Source organism: Podarcis muralis, chromosome 10, assembly GCF_964188315.1.
Source record: "Podarcis muralis chromosome 10, rPodMur119.hap1.1, whole genome shotgun sequence".
NCBI lineage: Eukaryota > Metazoa > Chordata > Lepidosauria > Squamata > Lacertidae > Podarcis > Podarcis muralis.
In genome coordinates, this window is record NC_135664.1 from 74,758,522 (window position 1) to 74,782,694 (window position 24,173).

A 24,173-nucleotide genomic window follows, 5' to 3' on the forward strand; every position below is an offset into this window, starting at 1 on the left:
ATGCAGGACCATGCTGGCCGCTGGCCTGATCCAGCAGCAGCCTCTTCTTGTGTCCTTAGGGGATCTTCTGCTCCGCAATTTCCCAAGACGGAAAGTGCTGACCGTCTTGTGCCTTTGCAGGGTGCGAAAGAGCTGGCAGGGAAGTCTCTCTCTCCCTGACTCAGCAGCAGGGAACGGGCACTGACTCAGCACACGCACCGCAGGTGGCCTGTCAACCGCCTGCTTGGCCAAAGGTGGCCTCCCAGCACCAGCGAGAGACCCACATGGGCTGAACAAGGAAGGGAATGTCTTCAGACCCTCTTAAGCAGGGGTAGGCAACCTAAGGCCCGGGGGCCAGATGCGGCCCAATCACCTTCTCAATCCGGCCCACGGACGGTCTGGGAATCAGTGTGTTTTTACATGAGTAGAATGTGTCCTTTTATTTCAAATGCATCTCTGGGTTATTTGTAGGGCATAGGAATTCTTTTTATTTTATTTCATTTTTTCAAAATATAGTCCGGCCCCCCACAAAGTCAGAGGGGCGGTGGACCGGCACCCTGCTGAAAAAGGTTGCTGACCCCTGCTCTTAACTCTGCAACTAATCCAGAATGCAGCAGCTAGACTGGTGACTGAGGGCGGCCACCGAGACCATATAACACCGGTCTTGAAAGACCTACATTGGCTCCCAGTACGTTTCCAGGCACAATTCAAAGTGTTGGTGCTGACCTTAAAGCCCTAAAAGGCCTCAGTCCTGTATACCTTAAGGAGTGTCTCCACCCCCATCGTTCTGCCCAGACACTGAGGTCCAGCTCCGAGGGCCTTCTGGCGGTTCCCTCCCTATGAGAAGCGAGGGTACAGGGAACGAAGCCGAGGGCCTTCTCGGTGGTGGCACCCGCCCTGTGGAACACCCTCCCTTCAGATGTCAAGGAAATAAACAACGATCTGACATTTAGAAGACATCTGAAGGCAGCCCTGTTTGGGGAAGTTTTTAATGATTGATGTTTTGTTGTCTTTTTAATATTCTGTTGGGAGCAGCCCAGAGTGGCTGGGGAAACCCAGGCAGATATGCGGGGTCATAAATAATAAATTATTATTATTATTATTATTATTATTATTATTATTATTATTACTCCAGGGGAAGGTGTAAAAATTGCTTTCCCCCCCCCCCCACCCCTGGGGCTTCAGTGATGCTCCTTGCGAGATCAAAGCTGCTTGTTTTGCTCTCCTGTACCTTTAACAGTAGCCTAAAGCACAGGAAATAAACAGGAATTTTCACCTCCTGTTGCAGGATCTGGTTCACCTTGGTTAATATTAATATTAATAATTAATAATTAATAATTCTGTGTGTGTGTGCATGGCAAAAAGACATTCCTTAGACACCTTTTCCCAAGTCTCACTGTAATAGGCTCACCCTAGTAATAGGGTTGTCAAATTTGCAGATGACACAACCGTGATTGGGCTCATCTCTGAAAGGGAGGGTGAAACGGACTATAGAGATGAGGTGGAGCAGCTGACAGAGTGGTGCAGAGCTAACAACTTGCTCATAAATACAAGGAAGACAAAGGAGCTTGTGGTGGACTTCAGGAGACAGAAGAGCAATGTCCAGCCACTTTTGATTGATGGGGTCTGTGTGGAGAGGGTAACAACGTTCAGATTTTTGGGCATTGAATTACAAGAGGATCTGTCCTGGAGTGTCAACACAAGGGGGCTTGTGAAGAAGACGCAGCAGAGACTGTACTTTTTGAGAATTCTAAGGAAAAACCATCTTCCGCAGAAACTGCTGCTTGCCTTCTATCACTGTGCCATTGAGAGCGTGCTCACTTATGGCTTATGTGTGTGGTACGGAAGCTGTACTACCCAGGACAGGTTGGGGTTGTGCAGAGTTGTTAAGGCAGCAGAGAGCATTGTTGGCTGCCCACTCTCCACCTTAGAGCAGATTTATGCCACAAGGTGCCATAGGAAGGCACCGGACATAGTTAAAGATCCATCGCATCCTGGTCACTGTCTCTTCGAGCTCCTGCCGTCGGGACGGAGATACAGGACGATGAAGACAAGAACGAGCCATCTTAAGAACAGCTTCTTCTCCAGAGCGATCTCGGCCCTGAATGGGAAGCCTGGACTTGGAAAGTCATCTAATCTTCCTTGCTGTATTATACTGTATTGTTTTAATTAGTGTTTTTATAGTTGTTTTGATTTTGTGTGGAGTGCCCTACCTGGGTGGATGGAGCAGCCAAGTAATTTCGTTGTCCCCGAGAGGGGGCAATGACAATAAATATATTATTATTATTATTATTATTATTATTATTATTATTATTATTAGGCACCAAATGTTATGTAGTGTAGTTTCACCCTGGGCCAACAGGGGGATACTGTATATAGTTTTCACTCAGGTCTGTAGATAGTTTTCACTCAGGTCCGCGGCAGTTATTTTAGGCGGGAACTCTGGGCTGTTGTGGTTACAATGTGACAGCCGGCTGCCTATAAATACAGGCCGGCTGAGCTGTTCACTGTCAGTTCTATTCCAGCTTACCATAATAAAGAGCTACTTGAAGAGATCGCTGTGCCGGCTGCTATGTCAACCCACGACTTAACACTGGCGACGAGGATGGGATGGATGGACATCAGAGCACAGCCAGATGCGGCCAGCCTCTGAACTGAACTGAATCACAGAGCGAAATCACTGAGCGAAATCACTGGGCAGAACCAGTTCAGAGCTGACTGTTCTGGCTAGAGCACTGTGTTCCATCCATCGCCCTTCACGCCGGCATTGGAATCATGGCTTCACTTGTGCCTCTACCGCCGTTTGCGCCAGCCTCTGAATCATGGGACTCCTACCTCGCTCGGTTCGACTGCTACCTCCAAGCCAACGAACTGACAGCAGTATCACAGGATCGGAAGCGGGGCCTATTCCTCAGCCTCTGTGGGCCTGAGGTGTTTGCGACGGCCCGAGCGTTGGTTGCGCCTGAAGCAGTCCAGGCATCACCATGGGACACGATCCAAGAGAAGCTCCGCAACCACTACGCACCAAAGCCGTCCAAGATTGCTGCCCGCCATGCGTTCTACCACAGGAACCAGGCAGAGGGGGAGTCAATCAACAACTACACCACCGCCCTGCGACAGGCTGCAATGCACTGTGAGTTCCGAGACTTAGACGATGCCCTGATGGATCGAATCGTCTGCGGGGTCCGGGACATCCATCTGCAACGGCGTCTCCTAGCCAAGCCAGACCTCACGCTACAGAAAGCCATTGAGGAGGCTGTGGCCTCAGAAGCTGCTGAACGCTCCGCTCAGGAGATCCGCAAGTCCAGCAGCCTGCGTCTTGCTAGGGAGCCCGTTCCGGTGCATCATGAAGAGGCCAGCAGTGAGGAGGCATCCTCCAGTGAAGACGATGATGTGCACCAGACAAAGCGGGAGCGCAGGAAGTTCCAACAGAAGTCCAAGGGCCCACCGGAATGTGCTGGCTGCGGAGGCAACCATTCCCGTGCCAAGTGTCGATTCAGAGACGCCATCTGTAGGAGGTGTTCCAGAAGGGGCCACATCGCTAAGGTCTGCCGATTGGCTCCGTCTGACACCCCCCCTTCATCGACTCGCAAGTCCAAGTCTTCACTCCAGTCTGCCAAGGGAAGTTGTTTCGCTCTCACCAACTGCCGCTGCCCGTCTGGAACCACGATTGGCCAAACCGACTCGCCTACGCGACGCAAGCTGAACGTCACGGTGCTCATTGAAGGAGCTCCATGTGACATGGAGATCGACACCGGGTCTGCCCTGTCCATCGTGTCATGGAGCACCATCAAAAGACTGGTACCCAGAGTGTCCAAAAGGCAACTCGACTCTCATCGCGTACACCTGAGAGACTACCAGGGAAACGACATTCCCGTGGTAGGCGTTGGCCGGTTCCGGATCGCCTTCAAGGATTTTTCGGGCCTGCTCCGGTTGGTGGTGGTCGAAGGTGAGCGGCCAAGCCTCCTAGGGCTAGACTGGTTTGATGCCCTCGGCCTGGAAGTCACCGGCATCAACTGCATCTCTAACGCAGAGACTGAGGGTCTGGTCAAAGACTTTGCCGAGGTTTTTGACGGCACCTTGGGCCAATATACAGGTACGCCCATCTCCTTTAGCCTGGATCCACAAGTCGCCCCCATCAAGCTAAAGCCACGCCGGGTTCCCTTTGCTCTCAAGGCTAAGGTGGACGAACAACTGGACAAACTGATCGCCCAAGGAGTTTTGGAGCCGGTTGACCACGCAAAGTGGGAAACCCCCATCGTCACGCCTGTCAAGCCAGATGGGTCGGTGAGAATCTGCGCTGACTACAAGTGCACGATCAACAAGGCACTTCAGCAGCACGCTTATCCGGTTCCTGTTGTCCAACACCTGCTGCATTCCCTGGGTGAGGGTAAGGTCTTCGCTAAGCTGGACCTTGCCCAAGCCTATCAACAACTGCCAGTCGATGATGCCACTGCTGAAGCCCAGACGATCGTCACCCACCGGGGGGCATTCCGTTGCCGCCGGTTGCAGTTCGGGGTGAGTGTGGCTCCTGGCATCTTCCAAAGCCTTATGGAGCGTCTCCTGCAAGGGCTTCCGGGCGTGGTACCATATTTTGATGACGTCTTGGTGTCTGCAGACTCGCACCAGCAGCTGTTCGAGCGCCTCCGTGCCGTGCTGACCAGGTTCCAGGAGGCCGGGCTCAAGGTAAAAAGGGAGAAGTGCCAGATCGCCGTTCCACAGGTAGAGTTCCTGGGCTATCTTATCGATGCCTCCGGTCTTCATCCAACCACATCCAAGATCCGCGCTATCCAGCAGGCCCCCACTCCAAAGAACAAAACGGAGTTGCAGGCGTTCCTGGGGCTGCTGAACTTTTATAACATGTTCCTGCCCCACAAAGCCACAGTGGCTGAGCCTCTTCACCGACTCCTTAGCACTAAGACGCCTTGGGCCTGGGGTCATCGGGAGACGGCGGCCTTCAACGCGGTCAAGGCTCTCCTTTCTTCGGACAGTGTGCTGGTACAGTACAGTGAATCCAGGCCGCTGGTCCTTGCCTGCGACGCCTCACCTTTTGGCATCGGGGCTGTCCTTAGTCACCGTTTTCCAGATGGAAGAGAAGCACCGCTCGCCTACTTTTCCAGGACACTATCTCCGACGGAACGGAATTACAGCCAGCTCGACAAGGAGGCATTGGCACTTGTGGCTGGAGTGAAGAGGTTTCATGAATACCTCTATGGCAGGACTTTTGACCTCATCACTGACCACAAGCCACTCCTGGGCCTCCTCGCCGGTGATCGTCCAACTCCACCGGTCCTCTCACCACGCATGCTGCGATGGACTGTTTTCCTGGCTGCCTACCACTACCGGCTCATCCACCGCCCGGGGAAATCGATGGGCCATGCCGACGCCCTCAGCCGTTGCCCTCTTCCAGCATTTGTGGAAGACCCGGCTCCAGCTTCATCGCTCCTTCTGATTGAGGATCTTCCGGCAGCGCCTGTGTCGGCTGCCACTGTGGCCTCCGCATCTGCCCAGGATCGCACCATCAGCCGGGTGCTCAACTGGGTGTGGAGGGGGTGGCCACAAGGGCCCTTTGCATCGGAGTTCCAGCCCTTCGCAACCAGACAACATGAACTCTCAGCTCATCGCGGCTGTCTGCTGTGGGGAGACCGCGTCGTGATTCCCCAGGGACTCCGTCAGCGCGTCCTGGAGGCTCTGCACGTTGGCCACCCGGGAATTGTCAAAATGAAGGCGTTGGCTCGGTGTTACGTCTGGTGGCCTAATATGGACGATGCCATCACTGCCTGGGTGTCCGCCTGTCAAGCGTGCCAGGAGTCGAGGCCTGCACCACCGGCAGCTAAGGGATACACCTGGGAGACGCCAAAGACACCCTGGTCGAGGGTGCACATCGATCTGGCTGGCCCCTTTCACGGCCGGACCTTTATGGTAGTGGTGGACGCCTATTCCAAATGGCTGGAGGTCGCCCTGATGCCCTCCACCACTACCGAAGCTGTCATCCGGGTGCTGCGAGGCCTGTTTGCAACGCATGGGTGTCCTGATGTCCTTGTCTCTGACAACGGACCGCAGTTCACGTCAGGCACGTTTGAGCGGTATCTTTTGGGACTGGGCATCCGCCATGCCCTAACGGCACCCTTTCATCCATCCAGCAACGGGCAAGCGGAAAGAATGGTGCGCTCGACAAAAGAGGCACTGGCGCGCCTGGACCGGGGAGACTGGCATGAGCGGGTCGCCGAATACTTGTTCGCGCAACACATCACCCCTCATGCGGCCACAGGGAGGAGTCCTGCGGAACTGCTTATGGGCCGCCGCCTCAGGTCACCGCTCGACCGGCTACACCCAGACTTTGCCGTGGCTGAACCCCCAGGCTGTGCCAACGCACCACGGTCATTTGTCCCAGGAAACCAGGTCTTTGCCCGGAACTATGTGGGGGACATCCCTTGGGTGCCAGCCACAGTAGTGGGAGTCACTGGACCTCGCTCGTACCAGGTGGCACTCGAAGACGGGCGCTTGTGGCGACGGCACATAGACCAACTTAGGCGCAGGGTTGGGGACTTGGACACTACCGAGGTGCCCCCAACTGCGCTTGCGGCTCCAGAAGAGACACGTACAGATGGCGAGGCCCCACCTACACCTCCCTCGCAAACTGCCAGCGTGGAGCCGAACCAAGCCGTCTCAGAACAGACTCAGACCACTCCACTTGCGGAGGCTCCACTCACAGCAGCGGATCCAGGGGAGTTGGTTCCAACGCCACCTAGGGTCGCACCACAGCCTCAGCGAGAACTGTGTGGCCCTCCGGACTTGGCTACCAGTCCCCGGCGGTCTGGCAGAGTTTCCAAGCGCCCAACTCATTTAAAGGACTATGTTGTTGGACAGGTATCACTGTTGGTCTAAGTATGGAAATGTAACCGATATGCTTTTGTGCCTAATTGAACCATTACGCGTAGTGCTGTATATAAGGAAACCATTACGATTGTAACTAACGCCTTATCTCGGTGGGGAGGGGTGTTATGTAGTGTAGTTTCACCCTGGGCCAACAGGGGGATACTGTATATAGTTTTCACTCAGGTCTGTAGATAGTTTTCACTCAGGTCCGCGGCAGTTATTTTAGGCGGGAACTCTGGGCTGTTGTGGTTACAATGTGACAGCCGGCTGCCTATAAATACAGGCCGGCTGAGCTGTTCACTGTCAGTTCTATTCCAGCTTACCATAATAAAGAGCTACTTGAAGAGATCGCTGTGCCGGCTGCTATGTCAACCCACGACTTAACACCAAACATTTATCTAAGGCAGTTTTGGCCCTAAATAGCTGTGATTCCTGCATCCCAGGGGGTTGGACTAGATGACCCTTGGGGTCCCTTCCCACTCTACAATTCTATGATTCTGCGACTGGGAATCGCAAGCAGGGTCTGAGGCATCCAATTGGCCACTGCGAGATGGGCCCCCTTTGGCCTGGCCAAGCCGCTGCAGGGCTCTCTTTAGTTCCTCGTGATTCCTAAATGGAACCTCCATGGACAGAGCCAGTCTACCTGAGGATGGCAGCCAGCAAGAGGGGTGGAGGCTAACACTCTTGCATCCCACTTGTGTATGAGAAAGGGAAGCTGGCCTGATCTAGCAGGAAGATTCTAACATTCCTATTTCCATTGAAAGCAAAAGGAAAACCCGGGAAACTAAAGTTTTGAGAGTTATTCGGGAGCAGAGGGGCTGCAAGTTGTGGAGCTCCCACAGAGCTGGGCTCCGGGGCTTCTGCAAGAAAGAGGACGCCGCTCACAGATCTGGTGTCCAAACGCCACCAATCCCTCCTTGACCCGTCCACTGCCCCTCTCACCTTCTCATAGTGGTCCGAGTCGTAGTTAAGGCCGATGCCACAGTCGTCGGTGATCTCAGACAGATCTTCGTCATCGAATTCCTCCAGGCTGATGTCCTGAGGTGGCCTGGAGAAGAGAGAGGAGAGAGGGGGTGCCTGTTAGTGGAACGTTTTGAGATGGGGGGCAGGGGCAGGTCCGGATTTCGGTTTGATGAGGCCCTCAGCTCCTGAAGGTAATGGGGCCCTTCATATGTCCAGCTGTCCTTTGTCAAATTTGATCAATTTGTCACTGTTTTTTGTGTGGAATATATGCTAGATGGTAATTTATGGACCTAATAAGTATTTCAAGATTCTCAAGAGTCCATGGAGTTTTCTTGGCAGGGATACAGGAGTGGCTTGCCGGTTCCTGCTCCAGGTGGATCACTCTTGAGACTCTTGAGAGTCCCATGGACTGCAAGAAGATCAAACCTATCCATTCTTAAGGACCACTGGTGTTAAATTTACGGCATGCAATGCCTTAAAAGAAAACATTATGAAAATGATCTACAGGTGGTACATGACTCCTGCTAAGTTAGCAAAGATCTATCATTTGCCCAATAACAAGTGTTGGAAGTGCAGTGAAACGGAGGGAACCTTCTATCACCTTTGGTGGACCTGCCCGAAGATTAAGGCTTTCTGGGAAATGATCTATAATGAAATAAAAAAAGTTCTGAAGAGAACGTTTGTTAAAAAACCAGAGGCCTTTCTCTTGGGTATGGTGGGCCAAATGGTGCCAAAGAAGGATAGGACATTTTTTATGTACGCCACCACAGCAGCAAGAATTCTTTTAGCAAAGTATTGGAAGACGCAAGATTTACCCACGTTGGAAGAATGGCAGACGAAGGTGATCGACTATATGGGACTGGCAGAGATGACTGGCAGAATTCGAGACCGGGGGAAAGAGGCGGTGGATGAAGATTGGAACAAATTTAAAGTTTATCTTAAAAACTGTTCTAATTTGGAAAACTAGGGGCTCAGAGTTATAAGAGATAAAGAACTACAGTTGTATTAATAACTAACTGAAGTTAAATACATGAAATATATTTAAGTTATGATCAGAGGGTTGCTGAAAAATCTTGAAACAAGAATGCAGAAAAGGGGTGGTATGGGGAAGTCATGTTTTTGTTTGTTTATGTCTATGTTTTTGTTTTGTTAATTCTTTATTTATGGAAAACTAATAAAAATTTATTATAAAAAAAAAAATCCATTCTTAAGGAAATCAGTGCTCACTGGAAGGACAGACCCTGAAGCTGAGGCTCCAATACTTTGGCCACCTCAAGAGAAGAGAAGACTCCCTGGAAAAGACCCTGATGTTGGGAAAAATGGAGGGCACAAGGAGAAGGGGATGACAGAGGACGAGATGGTGGGACAGTGTTCTTGAAGCTACCAGCATGAGTTTGACCAAACTGCGGGAGGCAGTGGAAGACAGGTGTGCCTGGTGTGCTCTGGGCCAGGGGGTCACGAAGAGTCGGACACGACTAAATGACTAAACAACAACAATAGGTATCTCAAGCCATTTGCACATGTTGCCATCCCACCAGTCCATGCAGAATGTAGGCACCCTATATATAGAAAGGAGCAAACCAGGGATATTTGAGGGAGCAGGCTAGCAGGCGGGGCCCATGACTTACATCCTAGGAGCCTACACAACACAAAACACGGTTGCTGTTTGTAGCTTTTATTTTATTTGTTTTTTATCTTATATTTTGGAAATGTACATCCAGTTCTTTTTCCCCTTTAAATTTTTTGGGGGGCTCCCAAGAAAGAGGGGCCCTAAGCTATAGCTTGTTTAGCTTAAACGTAAATCCGGCACTGGGCAGGACTGTGGAATAAGGGACCACCAGGAAGGCTCCAGGCATTCCACTGTTAAATTCAAAAGGGATCTTAACTGCCCTGAAAAAATGCTGCTCTATCTTAGAATGATGGAATTGCAGAGTTGGAAGGAATCCCCAAATGTCATCTAGTCCACCCCCCTGCAAAAAGCGTTCTTAAGATGCTGCTTTATAAATTAGAAGAATCATAGAGCTGGAAGGGACCACGAGGGTCATCTAGTCCAACCCCTGCAATTCAGGAACCTTTTGCTCAACACTGGTCTTGAAGCCGCGACCCGGAGATTAACAGCCTCATACTCTACCCAATCAGCTGTCCCTGAGCTTCGCTGAACAGCTCAGCCTTCTCACAGCCTAAGCCCAGTCTCCTTCCCTGCTCTTCCATAGATTAGCCAAGCGTTTTCCTCCAACTTGAAGAAACTCAGGCCTGGGAGGACTCTTCCAAAGCTGTTTGGCAGCGGAACAGACGCACCCCTCCCTGGACTCTCTAATCCAGGGGTCAACAAACTTTTTCAGTAGGGGGCTGGTTCACTGTCCATCAGATCTTGTGGGGGGGCAGACTATATTTTGAAAAAAAAAGATGAATGAATTCCTATGCCCCACAAATAACCCAGAGATGCATTTTAAATGAAAACACACATTCCACTCATGTAAAAACATGCTGATTCCCGGACCATCCGCGGGCCGGATTCAGAAGGCGTTTGGGCTGGATCCGGCCCCCAGGCCTTAGTTTGCCTACCCATGCTCTAACCAGCTGAGCCTACCCACCTGCGGGCTGGCTTCTGTGGTGGTTCTCCACACTGTTTTATCTTGGAAGGTGAATTCATCTTTTGCACAAATGCAAAATCTCTCTGCCCATGCAGCAAAAGTCTCTCCCAATCCTCTCCCAGGTGGTGGACCCAGAGAGAAATAGTGGTCCTTTGTGGGGGGCGAAATAATTATACGCCCGTCTTTCTCCCAACTCACTGGCTCAGTGGGGTGGGGAAAGCAATTGGGAGACCCCCAGCTGTGCGCTCTTCCTTGCAGACAAAACAGCAGCCGCCCTCCATCTTCCTTCATTATCCCATGTGTTATTAAGTACATCGCACTTGCAGCATCCCTGCATCCCAACTTGAGCAGCTTACAATCTGAGCCAGCCGTTCCCAAAGTGGGGAGGGGGCTCTAAGAGGCAAGGGGTGTCGGCGATGGGGGGAAGCGCTGGAGTTGTAAACGGCTATCAGACATCGAAAAGCTGGTATCCCAGCATCCAGTTCCTCCATTTTGTTGCCTTAATCAAGGTAACTAGTTTTAACCGGATCCTGCATAAATGTGCAATTTCTTGTTCTGAATTTCGGGGGGGGGGGTGTTATCTTCCTGAGTAGGTCTGAAGCAAAGCAATGTTCTGAATTATTATTTTTTGTGGGACAATTGGGGTGATATTATGGAACCGACGAGGCAGTGGCCACAAAAAGTTCGGGAACCACAGGTCTAAAAAAACAACAACAACATCAGAATGTACCGTTTCTGATACAACTGGCATTTCTTCTGCTCCTTAGATAAGCCCGTTATCTCATCTGCCTTCCACACCTCCTCGCCAAGCCCTGGGCTCTCTGCACCAGCCAGGCCTTAATTGCCCGACATGCCGTCATTAATGTTTCTTGCAATTAACATTTTCACAGTAGTAATACGATTTCCCCGCAAATCCTCACGTATGTTAACCACAGGCTTTATATAACCAGAGAAATGCTTGGCTGCTGTACAAGCGCCAGAGATTCCGGTGGAGCCGGGCTGCCCCAGTGCCAGCTGCAGACCTCCCCTGCAAGGGGCAAGGGGCACCCATCTGCGTGGCATGGAGGAAATTGACAGAGAGAAGAAGTATTTCTCCCTCTCTCATAACACCAGAACAGGGACATCCGATGAAGCTGAATGTTGTGGGGGTTCAGGACAGCTAAAAGAAAGCACTTCTTTGGGCGCCGCATAAACTATGGAACTCACTGCCACAGGGAGCATCCTAAAAAAGGATTGGAAAAATTCATGGAGGAATGGGCTCTATATATATATATATATATATATATATGATTTCTTAGTTTACAAAAATGCGTGCATTGTCTCTTTTTTCAAGTTGTGTTTTCTACAGATCAGTTTCATTTGTTGTGAGGCATTAGTGTTGCATACAGTCTTAGGTTAGGAAGAAAAGAGGGGGGAGGGAATGGTGAGTGGGGTGGGATTGGGGGGCAATACTTCTATTCTTCTACTTAGTGTATGTGTGGGGATTTGTGTCGGCGTCACTTGTGGGGGTTTAATAATAATAATAATTTATTTGTACCCCGCCCATCTGGCTGGGTTTCCCCAGCCACTCTGGGTGGCTTCCAACAGAAATTAAAAATACATTAAAACTATTTGCTTGTTGTATTTCCTTGGTGGTGAGAGAGGTTGGGGGTGGCCTAGGGCATGGGTAGGCAACCTAAGGCCCAGGGGCCGAATCGGGCCCAATCACCTTCTCAATCCGGCCCGCGGACGGTCCGGGATTCAGCATGTTTTTACATGAGTAGAATGTGCCCTTTTATTTAAAATGCATCTCTGGGTTATTTGGGGGGCATAGGAATTTGTTCATATCCCCCCCCAATATAGTCCAGGCCCCCCCCCCAAGGTCTGAGGGACAGTGGACCGGCCCTCTGCAGAAAAAAGTTTGCTGACCCCTGGCCTTGGGTGTGGTTGGTTGTCTTTGGTTGGCTATAGTGAGATTTGTTTGTGTGTGTGAGTGGTGTGTGTGTGTGTGTGTGTGTGTGTGTGTGTATTTTTGGATCAGGTTAGCCCTATTGATTCGTATGCTGTCGGCGGATTCTCGTCGTTGTCTTGTTGGGCTACATATGCGATAAAGGGGACCCATACCGGGGTGAAGGTGTCCTCTTCTATTTGTCCCCATGTCAGTTTCAGTTTACAGTGGACGCTCGGGTTGCGAACATGATCCGTGCGGGAGGCACGTTCGCAACCCGCAGCGCCACGTCTGCGCATGTGCAGGTTGCGATTTGGTGCTTCTGCGCATGCGCAAAGCATGATTTAGCGCTTCTGCGCATGCGCAACTGCCGAAACCCGGAAGTAACCCATTCCAGTACTTCCTGGTTTCAGCACGTCCGTAACCCAAAAAAACCTGAAGCGTCTGTAACCCAAGGTATGAGTGTACTGGTTAGTTTTTCTAATAAGGCTGTTTCCCATACTATTTGATACCATTGGTCCATGCTTATTCCTGACAAGTCTCTCCAGTGTCTGGCTATGATGCTTCTGGCTGCTGAGAGTAGGTGGGCTATGAGTTCTTTGTGATGTGAGTGGGCATTATTGTCTGGGAAGATGTTCAGTAGGGTCAGTTCTGGAGTGATGTCTAACACTTGCTTAGTTATTTTGCCTATTTCTTGTATGATTGATGTCCAGAAGAGTTGGGTTTTGGGGCGCCTACTAGCCAGGAAGGCTATGTTCTGCCTCCACAGTGGGAGACAGCGATGCTTCTGAATCCAAGTTGCTGGAAACTGCAGTGGGGGAAGAGTTGTTCTTGTGCTCAAATCTTGCTTGCTGGTTTCCCACAGCACATGCAACTGTTCAGCCGCTGTGAGAACAGGATGCTGGAGGAGATGGGCCAGATTGAGGTTTGAGGAGGCCTTAAGCTACTGAAGGTAATGGGGCCCTTAATGTCCAGCTGTTCTTTGTCAACAACAAATGGTCACTGTTTTTTGTGTTGAAGATATGCTATATGGTAATTGATGGACCTAATAGGTATCTCAAGCCATTTGCACATGTTGCCACACAACCAGTCCATGCAGAAGGTAAAGGTAAAGGTAAAAGTAAAGGGACCCCTGACCATTAGGTCCAGTCGTGGCCGACTCTGGTGTTGTGGCACTCATCTCGATTTATTGGCTGAGGGAGCCGGCGTACAGCTTCCGGGTCATGTGGCCAGCATGACTAAGCCGCTTCTGGCGAACCAGAGGAGCGCACGGAAACGCCGTTTACCTTCCTGCCAGAGCGGTACCTATTTATCTACTTGCACTTTGATGTGCTTTTGAACTGCTAGGTTGGCAGGAGCAGGGACCGAGCAACGGGAGCAACGGGAGCTCACCCCGTCGCAGGGATTCGAACCGCCAACCTTCTGATTGGCAAGTCCTAGGCTCTGTGGTTTAACCCACAGCGCAGAATGTAGGCACCTGATACGGAGGGGGGGGGGCATGTCTTCTTCACCTTCTTCTTCGCTACAATATATCCATTTATTTCCGAGTCCAATTGTCAATGTCAAAAGGGACTAAAATCTATAAAATTCATAGAAAATCAACGTGCCAATTTGCTCAATTTCTCTAGGACTCCATGACACCTCCCCTGTCCTCCATAATCCCTCAAGCAAGGTGTCAAGACCCTAATCCTGTCAAATCACTCTGCCAATCCTTTCCTCCGGGCAATGCCAGGTGGCAGACCATGCATACATGGACCATTGTCTTCTCATCACTGGTACTCAGGATGTGCTTATCTGCGCATATCTCCAGCTCTGCATATTCCCCCTCCCTCCTCCATATGTTAATCCTGTGCAACCCAACCTCTTCTTAATGTATTCATGATGTAACTGGGATGTATTTTGCACTGTATTCTGGGACATGGAGGGAGTTTCAAAAGTTCATGTCACCCCTTTCCCGCTGTTCAATCTCGCCTTGAACCTGTTGCGCAATAAACGTGGATCTTCTGCAGCTTGCTCCTGTCTCCAGCTGAGCTCATTTTCCTCCGCAGGGACCCGCGGACTTAGTCCGACGAGCTGGGTGGCAGAGCAGCCTCGCACCCAGATTTTACCGTAACACACCCTATATATAGAAAGGAGCAAACCAGTGATATTTTAGGGAGCAGGATAGCAGGTGGGACCCATGACTTACATCATACGAGCCTACACAACACAAAACACTGTTGCTGCATGTAGGTTTTATTTTATTGGTTTTTTATCTTCTATTTTGGAAATGTACATCCAGTTCTTTTTTCCCCTTTAATTTTTTTTTTGGGGGGGGGGCTAAGCTATAGCTTGTTTAGCTTATACGTAAATCCGGCACTGAGGTGGCCCATGGGCCTGATCCACCAGGCTCTTTTCATTCTCTTATTAAATCTGGTAGCAGTGGATGGGCGAGGCCTGAGCAAAAGGGCCCATCCCCCCACACCACCTTGGCTGACCTGCTTCCATCTTTGGGCATCATGGCTCTTTGGAGATCCTCCGCAACCTGACACCCTCCAGGTGTTCTGAACTACAATTCCCATCAGGCCCAGCCAGCCACAGCTGAAGATGATGGGAGTTGCGTACATAGTCCAAAACTCGATCTTGCCTCTTCCTCTTCCTCTCAGGTCCACCCTGCCTGCTCCCTCACTCACCCAGCATCTGATGCTGCAGAAGTTAGCGGCAGAGGTAAGAATCTGCCCAATGGGACCTGTGCCAGATCCATCTTCCTCTCCTGATTTATTAAGCTCTGTGCTTGCCCTTCCTCCTCTAATAGCTTGCAGTGCTTTCCAGCCTCTTGAAGAGAGAAAAGCGCTAGCCTGCGACTCAAACGGTCAGCAGTAGCAACGCCAAGGTTTCATTTAAGCCGAGGCTTGAATCCGGTTTTCAGGGTCAGACTCAGCACTGGCAAAACAAAGGGAGCCCGATGGCAAAGAAGAACAGTGCTGAGCATGTGCAGAGTGTACGTCACTCACTACCACTGAGCAATGAACTGCACATCAGGATTTAGGAAGCGTGGGTGAGCTTGGTGCCCAGTGATCTCTCTGTCTCTCGGAATTAGGCAGTCAGTGGAGTCCAGTAGTACCCAAAGTGGGGATTTCCATGTCTTGGAGGAGAATTACCTAGGAGGGTACTAAGAGGCAATGGGGGTGGCAGGGGGCGCTGGAGACAGACCCTCTGAGGACGTTGATTGCTTATTTATTATGGGCCATGCTAGAGGGTATAGAGCAAAACACCTTCCTCAATTCTTACTGAAAGTTTTACTGCCCTCAGAGAGGAATACACCAAAGAAGAAGAAGAGGAGGAGGAGGAGGAGGAGGAGGCGGAGGAGGAATAGTTTGGATTTGATATCCTGCTTTATCACTACCCGAATGAGTCTCAAAGCAGCTAACATTCTTCTTTCCCTTTCTTCCCCACAACAAACACTCTGTGAGGTGAGTGGGGCTGAGAGACTTCAAAGAAGTGTGACTGGCCCAAGGTCACCCAGCAGCTGCATGTGGAAGAGCGGGGAAGCGACCCCGCTTCCCCAGATTACGAGTCTATCGCTCTTAACCACTACAGCACACTGGCAAGAAAATCACCTGTGTTGCAAAACAGAACACTCTGTACAACAACAAGCAACACGTTGGCTAATAATGTACTGACAATATTTGTATAACACCATTGTTGTTGTTGTTTAGTTGTTTAGTCGTGTCCGACTCTTCATGACCCCCTGGACCAGAGCACGCCAGGCCCTCCTGTCTTCCATTGCCTCCCGCAGTTTGGTCAAACTCATGCTGGTAGCTTCGAGAACACTGTCCCATCATCCCACCCTCTGTCGTCCCCTTCTCCTTGTGCCCTCCATCTTTCCCAACATCAGGGTCTTTTCCAGGGAGTCTTCTCTTCTCATGAGGAGGCCAAAGTACTGGAGCCTCAGCTTCAGGATCCGTCCTTCCAGTGAGCACTCAGGGCTGATTTCCTTCAGAATGGAGAGGTCTGATCTTCTTGCAGTCCATGGGACTCTCACAAGTCTCCTCCAGCGCCATAATTCAAAAGCATCCATTCTTCGGCGATCAGCCTTCTTTATGGTCCAGCTCTCACTTCCATACATCACTATTGGGAACACCATAGCTTTAACTATACGGATTTTTGTCGGCACTATACTGCTTCAAAATTCATAAACAGAAGACATATAGTATGTGCACAGAGTCACAAACTAAGAAAAATCGAATAAATGTTCCATGAACAGGAATTGTAGGAGTGGTCAATCACTGTCAAGGATCACTGAAATGGAGGCAGAAGGCCTTTCCACAGTCAATATCCTACAAACGTGAGATGATGGGTGCTCCGAACGCCACAATAGGGTGCTCTGGGCACAGCAGCAGACAGAACAGTTCTTCCAAGGTAACGAACTGTTTCAATGATAAATCTTCACCAGCAAATTAATAGTCCCCAAAAGTACATCAAATGGCCATGGATCAGTTATCACTAAAAAGTGCAGTAAGCTGATGTATTTGATATACTTTTGGGGACTATTAATCCATTCCAGGGATCTTTGATAGTGACTTACCACTCCAACCATTCCTGTTCATGGAACATTTATTTGATTCTTATTAGTTTGTGACTCCATGCACATATTACATGTCTTCTGTTTATGAATTCTGAAACGGTATAGTGTTATAAAAATATTGTCAGTATTTTATTAGCCGATATGTTGCTTGTTGTTGCTCAGAGAAGAATGGATGGTGAAACTGATGGAGTATGCAGAGATGGTGAAATTGACGGGGAAGATCAGAAACCAGGAAGATCAAGTATTTTTAAAAGACTGGAGTAAATTCCTAATTTACACAAAAGACCACTGTAAGCATTGGCAGGGATGTGATGACACTTGTAATGTGGAATTAACTACAGTAACTATGGATATGTAACAGATGGATAATGGTAAAAGATGCAGAAAATCTAATTTTAAATACGGAACCCAGGGAGGGAGGGAAAGAGGTCCGAAGGTTCAAAAGAACCTTTTATTTTAATGTTTGAAATGGTGAAAGTTAAAATGTATAAAATTACGTAAAGCATATATATATATAAAGTTTTTCTGCCCTCGTCGCTTTCAAAACCATTTCCTTTGGCCATTTACGATTCTGAGTCATCACAAGATAGCCAATTATTGGTAATAGCTGGCGCCGCTGGATCAAGTTCAGTTCAGTTGAATTAATTAAACGAAATAGTTTTAACTGGAGTTTGACTAAAGGTGCAATTGATTCTTCCTGTTTTGAATTTCTTTGTGTTATTATCTTCTTTAGTGGGTCGTGCAAACCGCTATTTGGAATAATTCTTTTTTTATCGGGTAGGGGGCCCTGGGATGGGTTTATGCTGTGCTATTTTTCTAGAAAAAGAGGTGCTGGAACTCACCATGAACGCCTAACTCAGGGGTCGGTAATCTAAGGCCCATGGGCCAAAAGTGGCCCACGGAGGCCGTTTAACCAGCCCATGAGCCGACCCCGAACTGAGTCACCCGCTTGATGAGTCCCCATGCGCTGTGCTAAACCGGCACAGCGAGGTGTGGGAATTATCTTCAGCAGCTCTGAAAATCGCTTCTGCACATGCACAGACGCCGGAAATCACTTCTGCGCAGACGCGATTTTCGGTGTCTGGGCATGCACAGAAGTGATTTCTGGCACCGAGGACATGTGCAGATGTGATTTCTGTCGTTGCGCTGCGCCGGTATGGCTCATGGAGGATCTCTGCGGGCCCATGCCCAGTAAGCTTTGCCAACCCCTGACCTAACTCGTTCTCTTAGAATGGCTATGGTGCCCACCTGAGAGGTGCCGGAATTGAGTTCTGGCGAGTTCTGGCTGGAAAAAAAACCCCTGGGTTTATGGAACCGAGGGGGAGCCTCCCCCCAAAAAATGGTGGTCTAGCCTGATGAGGAAGACTGGGCCCCTTGGCTGCTTCGAGCCTTCTGAAGTCATTTTCTTCAGTCGGGGAAGAGGATAAAATGAGAAGGAACTGCCCACTAGAGTCTGAAAGGGACCAGAAAACACAAACTGACAAGACAGGCCAGAGGCAGGACTCCAGGCACAGCTGTGTTGTTAGTATTGTTCCATGCCACCCCAATCTCTGAGAGACTCCTGGGGTTCTGGGTGCTTACCCAGGTTTGGCTTCCTTGGAATGAAGCTCATCGGAGACAGTGGTGTCTTCAGGAGATCTGGTTTTATTTGCAAATATATAGAACCGGAACATAAGGTAGAGCTCAGTGCATTAAGACCTGCTCCCTGCCTTGCAGGCTTTCCCCACGTGGCCTGGGAGGGAGGGGCCCAGACGGACTCCAGCTACAAAAGCTGAGGCTGCTGAACAGACTCTTGGGCTAGGGCAGGCATCCCCAAACTTGGCCCTCCAGATGTTTTGGGACTACAATTCCCATCATCCCTGACCACTGGTCCTGTTAGCTAGGGATGACGGGAGTTGTAGTCCCAAAACATCTGGAGGGCCGAGTTTGCCTATGCATGAGCTAGGGTATTGTTTAGGGGTTTTCGTTGGGTAGGTTTGTTGTTGTTACTGATACAGTCGTACCTTGCTTTTTGAACAGCTGAGTTCTTGAACGTTTTGGCTCCTGAACACCACAAACCTGGGAGCGACTGTTCCAGTCTGGGAACTATTTTTGGGAGCCAAACATCTGACGGGGCTTCCACAGCTTCCAATTGGCTGCAGGAGCCTCCTGCAGCCAATCAGAAACCACGCTTTGGTTTTCAAACGTTTTGGAAGTCGAACGGACTTCTGGAACGGATTCGGTTTGACTTCCAAGGACTTCCGACTGTATTAATTTTCGGTATCTTCAGTTTAGATCTTATTTGGTTGTGTGCTTTTTGATATTTTATTTATTGTATATGACTACTTTTGCTACGTTTGTAATTATATAATTGTTCATATTTTGTAAGCCACCTTGAGGATGGTTTTATGTTTGGAGAGGTGGCATACAAATAAAATGATTGGTTGCTTAACACTCCAACAGATCTTGCTTCTCTATTACACACAGCTTTTGATCCACCAAAGAGCAGTTTGATCTCTGTGTCTCCATCTTCTCGCCACTTTCTAGTTCAGCTCACGTAAAACCCTTTGGCGATTGTTCTCCCAACTAGTAATTAGGTGGGGGGGCAGTAAAGGCACACCCGTTAGCCTTGGTTGTAGCTCTTGCAACCTGACTCCTTCTTTTGGGATGTTGGTGAGGACACTTGTGGCCAGATAAGGCCACTCTCTTACAAAGAAACTTTTCTGGCTAGTTCAGCAATGGAGTCCTCTATTGGGTTCTAACTCTCACTGGGCACAGGACCCCAAGAATTGGAAGGGAGCCAAGGGTGTCATCCAGACTGACCCCCCCCCAAACCCACATCATTATTATTGCCCCCCCCCAAGTCCCAGATAAGAGGCTCCCATTAAAAGGTAAAGGGTGAAGGGACCCCTGACCATTAGGTCCAGTCGTGGCCGATTCTGGGGTTGCGGCGCTAATCTCGCTTTATTGGCCGAGGGAGCCGGCGTACAGCTTCCGGGTCATGTGGCCAGCATGATTAAGCCGCTTCTGGCAAACCAGAGCAGCACATGGAAACGCCGTTTACCTTCCCGCCACAGCGATACCTATTTATCTACTTGCACTTTGACGTGCTTTTGAACTGCTAGGTTGACAGGAGCAGGGACCGAGCAACGGGAGCTCACCCTGTTGTGGCGGTTCGAACCGCCGACCTTCTGATTGGCAAGTCCTAGGCTCTGTGGTTTAACCCACAGCGCTACCCACGTCCCAGATAAGAGGCTCCCATTAATGTAATCCAAAATGCCACCAGTCCACTGATGCCAGGACAGTCCTTGGCACCAGCTGGGCAAGGTGGTTCTGCTGCCTAGGGGCGAGGACAGGCTGGCTGATGTAACGGGAAGGCAAAGCAAATCCTTCTCAGCTTGGCAAGTCACCACCACAGTCCCTGCAGCTGCACATTTGTGACCACCCAGCAAATTCTGACCCTCCGTCAGATGTCTTGCCCGCTTGGCGAAGGAGGGAGGCGGAGCGGGAGCAGTGCCAAAGTTGCTTAAATGACTCGGCAGTGGAAAAGAGGCTCATTTTCTCTGGCAGCCGAGCAAGGCTCAGGTCTTCTGATAAGGTTAGCCTTGTGGATAAGAAAAGAAATTGACCCCCAGGGAATTGACTCTGAGCTCTCCTGTGGGTCTCCTGAGGGATGGATGGAAGGATGCCTGAGATCTGTTTGAGAGATTTGAACAGGATTCTGCAATACGACCTTCACAGACTGGAGAACTGGGCACAAGCTAACAAAATGAATTTCAATAGGGGCAAATGTAAGGTCCTGCCCTTAGGCAGGGAAAACCAGATGCACAGATATAGGATGGGGAAACATCTGCCTTGATAAGGGTACATGTGAAAAAAATCTAGGGCTCTAGGTAGATGCCCTTTAGGGTTTGTTTGTTTGTTGGTTGGTTGGTTGGTTTGTTGGTTGGTTGGTTTGTTTGTTTGTTTGTTTGTTTGTTTGTTTGTTTGTTTCTTTGTTTGTTTCACAAAATTTATACCCAGTTTGACCTTAAAAACAAACAAGCCTCAAAGCAGTTTACAAAAAGATGCAAACAAGAAAATAAAAATATATATTACAACTGTGCCTTAAAAAGGTAAAGGGACCCCTGACCATCAGGTTCAGTCGTGGACCACTCTGGGTTTGCGGCGCTCATCTCGCTTTATTGGCCGAGGGAGCCAGCATACAGCTTCCGACCAGAGCAGCACACGGAAACGCTGTTTACCTTCCCGCTGGAGTGGTACCTATTTATCTACTTGCACTTTGACATGCTTTCGAACTGCTATGTTAGCAGGAGCAGGGACCGAGCAATGGGAGTTCATTCTGTCGTGGGGATTCGAACCATCAACCTTCTGATCGGCAAGTCCTAGGCTCTGTGGTTTAGACCACAGCACCACCCTCGTCCCTCAGCTGTACCTTAAAACAGACAAAAGCTAAAATATAAAAATGGATTGAAATCAACAACTTCCTAAGCATCTGGGTAAGTTTGGCTAAAGAAGGTTTTTAGCAGTGCCAAAGAGAGAAGGGTGAAGGTGACTGCCTGATTTCAACAGGCAGGGAGTTCCAAAGTGCAGGTGCTGCCACGCTGAGTGATCAGGTTCTTACAAATACGGATTGGGCACTATGTGTCGCCAGTAAGAATGCCACGCATTCAAGCAGTTGTGTGGGCTAGGTTTTTGTTATTTTAAAATCTGCCTAATGCTAAATACCGTATTTTTTGCTCTATAAGACGCACCAGACCATAAAACGCACCTAGTTTTTGGAGGAGGAAAACAAATATATATATATATATTCTGAATCCCAGAAGCCAGAACAGCAAGAGGGATCGCTGCGCAGCGAAAGCAGCAATCCCTCTTGCTGTTCTGGCTTCTGGGATAGCTGCGCAGCCTGCATTCGCTCCATAACGCACACACATTTCCCCTTACTTTTTAGGAGGGGAAAAGTGCATCTTATAGAGCGAAAAATACGGTATGTGCACACCCAGCTAGGCAGGCATAACTTTGAGAGGGTCAGATGTGCAAAAAAAGAAAGGGGGGGGGGAGAGTGAAATATACATTTGTAAAACAACAGAACAACCAGAAGCCTTCCTACTTATTATTGTAGGTAATGAAATACGTACATAAGGAAGATAAAAGAGTGTTTTTATATGCAGCAACTGCAGCAAGATTATGATTAGCCCAACGATGGAAGCAGAAAGAGATGCCGACAAAAGAAGAGTGGCAGACAAAATTGATGGACTACGCCGAGTTGGCTAAATTAACTGGGGAAATTCAGAACTAGCAAGACCAAACTTTCCTGAAAGACTGGAATAAATTTATGGTATATTTGAAAGACAACTGTAAACAACTGACATTGCTAATAGGGTTACAAGAAGTTTTGTAAGGATGATTTTATTAATTATTGTGAAGTATAATTTGTAATTTTTATTTATGAAAAGGATTTAATAGTATTAACTATAATATCTGAAGGCAGCCCTGTTTAGGGAAGTTTTTAATATTTAATGCTGTATTGTTTTTAACACTCGATTGGAAGCCGCCCAGAGTGGCTGGGGAAACTCAGCCAGATGGGCGGGGTATAAATAATAATAATAATAATAATTATTATTATTATTATTATGAATAATAAAATGCAATATCAGAGAGTAAGTTGGAAAACCATCAGCCGAGGAGGATGGAAGCCGTAAGCTAGGGTAGCCAAATGTTTGCTATGTTATATATAAGTCGGAAGTTATTTTTAAAAATATGCGGAAAAATCAATTAAAATTATTTTTTTAAAAAAATCGAGATCAGAAATGAACCAGGAAAAGAGTGGAAGAAAGACAGGCATGTGCACCATCTGGTTAAAAAGGAAAAGAAAAACTAAGCTCTGCCAACAGACGAAGGAAGAAGCCGAGGCGAAGGTGAAAACAAGCAGGTACAGGCCGGCCCCTGGGGAGCAATTTCTCTCTGCTGCCTGCTCTCCACCATTAAGTGTTGCTAGCAACTAATGCAAGGATGTTCTTGGATTCAACTCCTGCAGCACAATATTCCCGGCACGAGCAAAACAGTTCCTAGGGGGCAGACCCCCCCCCCCCCCGCCATATGCTGAAAGCACATTCAGTGCAGAGGCAAAGCACATGATCTATAGGAAAGGAGAATCTGGCTCAACATTAGGAAGAACTTTCTGAAAGTAAGAGCAGAACGGACTCTCTTGAAAGGCGGCAGACTCCTCACCGCTGGAGATTTTAAAATAGAGGTTGGGGGGTCATCTGTTATGAGTTCTTCAGCTATGATTCCTACATTGAAGAAGCTTGGACAAAATGATCCTTGGGTGAGGGGTGGTGGTGGTTTGGATCTAATAGAGTATTCTGTTGCTGAACCAACCCGCAAGTTTCTTGGTAAAACAGTAAAAAAGCTAAAGGATCCCTGGACGGTTAAGTCCAGTCAAAGGTGATTCTGGGGTTGCAGCGCTCATCTCACTTTCAGGCCGAGGGAGCCGGCGTTTGCCCACAGACAGCTTTCCAGGTCATGGGGCCAGCAGGACTAAACCGCTACTGGCGCATGGAGGACCGTGATGAGTGCCAGAGCGCATGGAAATGCTGTTTACCTTCCCGCTGCAACAGTACCTATTTATCTACTTGCACTGGCGTGCTTTCGAACTCCTAGGTTGGCAGGAGCTGGGATAGAGCAATGGGAGCTCAGCCCGTCACGGGGATTCGAACTGCCGACCTTCTGATCAGCAAGCCCAAGAGGCTCAGTGGTTTAGACCACAGCGCCACCCGGGTCCCTTAGCTGGCCACTTATGTGTCCTTATCAGCATCCCAAAAGAATGGGCTCGGTTGGGAAAGCTACAACTAACTGAGGGGGCCTCCCGGGCTAATGGGTGGGCGTTTCCTCCACCCTCTTCACCTAGCTGCTAGGTGGGAAAACAACAGCCAGAGAGGTGTGAGAGAGAGAGCGGGATGCAAGCTAGAAGATGGATCCACAAGAGACCCGCATGCTTTGTGCTGGATCCAAAGTTGCGACTGATGGAGAAGCAATATCTGTTGGAGGGTTAATGCACTGAGACACCAGTCCTATGCCCAGGTTGTGTGTGTGTGTGTGTGTGTGTGTGTGTGTGTGTGTGTGTGTGCGTGTGTTTAGATAAAACCATCTATCCTAAGGACACCACAGTCTCTGCTGACCTTCATTCCAAAGAAGCGCAACCTGGGTATGCGCCTGGAACCCCGGGAGTCTCTCAGCACTTGGAGATCAGGGTGGCATTTAACGATACAAAGAGCCACCAGGG

General features: G+C 49.2%; 1 protein-coding gene across 1 annotated transcript in view; it reads right to left on the bottom strand.

Moving 5' to 3' along the window:
• Positions 1 to 24,173, bottom strand: part of MAPK8IP2 (mitogen-activated protein kinase 8 interacting protein 2) — a 55,813-nt gene that overhangs the window by 20,570 nt on the left and 11,070 nt on the right. Inside the window, exon 2 of the mRNA XM_028746670.2 lies at positions 7,801 to 7,906. Coding sequence (XP_028602503.2) covers positions 7,801 to 7,906 — 106 coding nt within the window. The remainder of the gene's footprint in view (positions 1 to 7,800; positions 7,907 to 24,173) is intronic.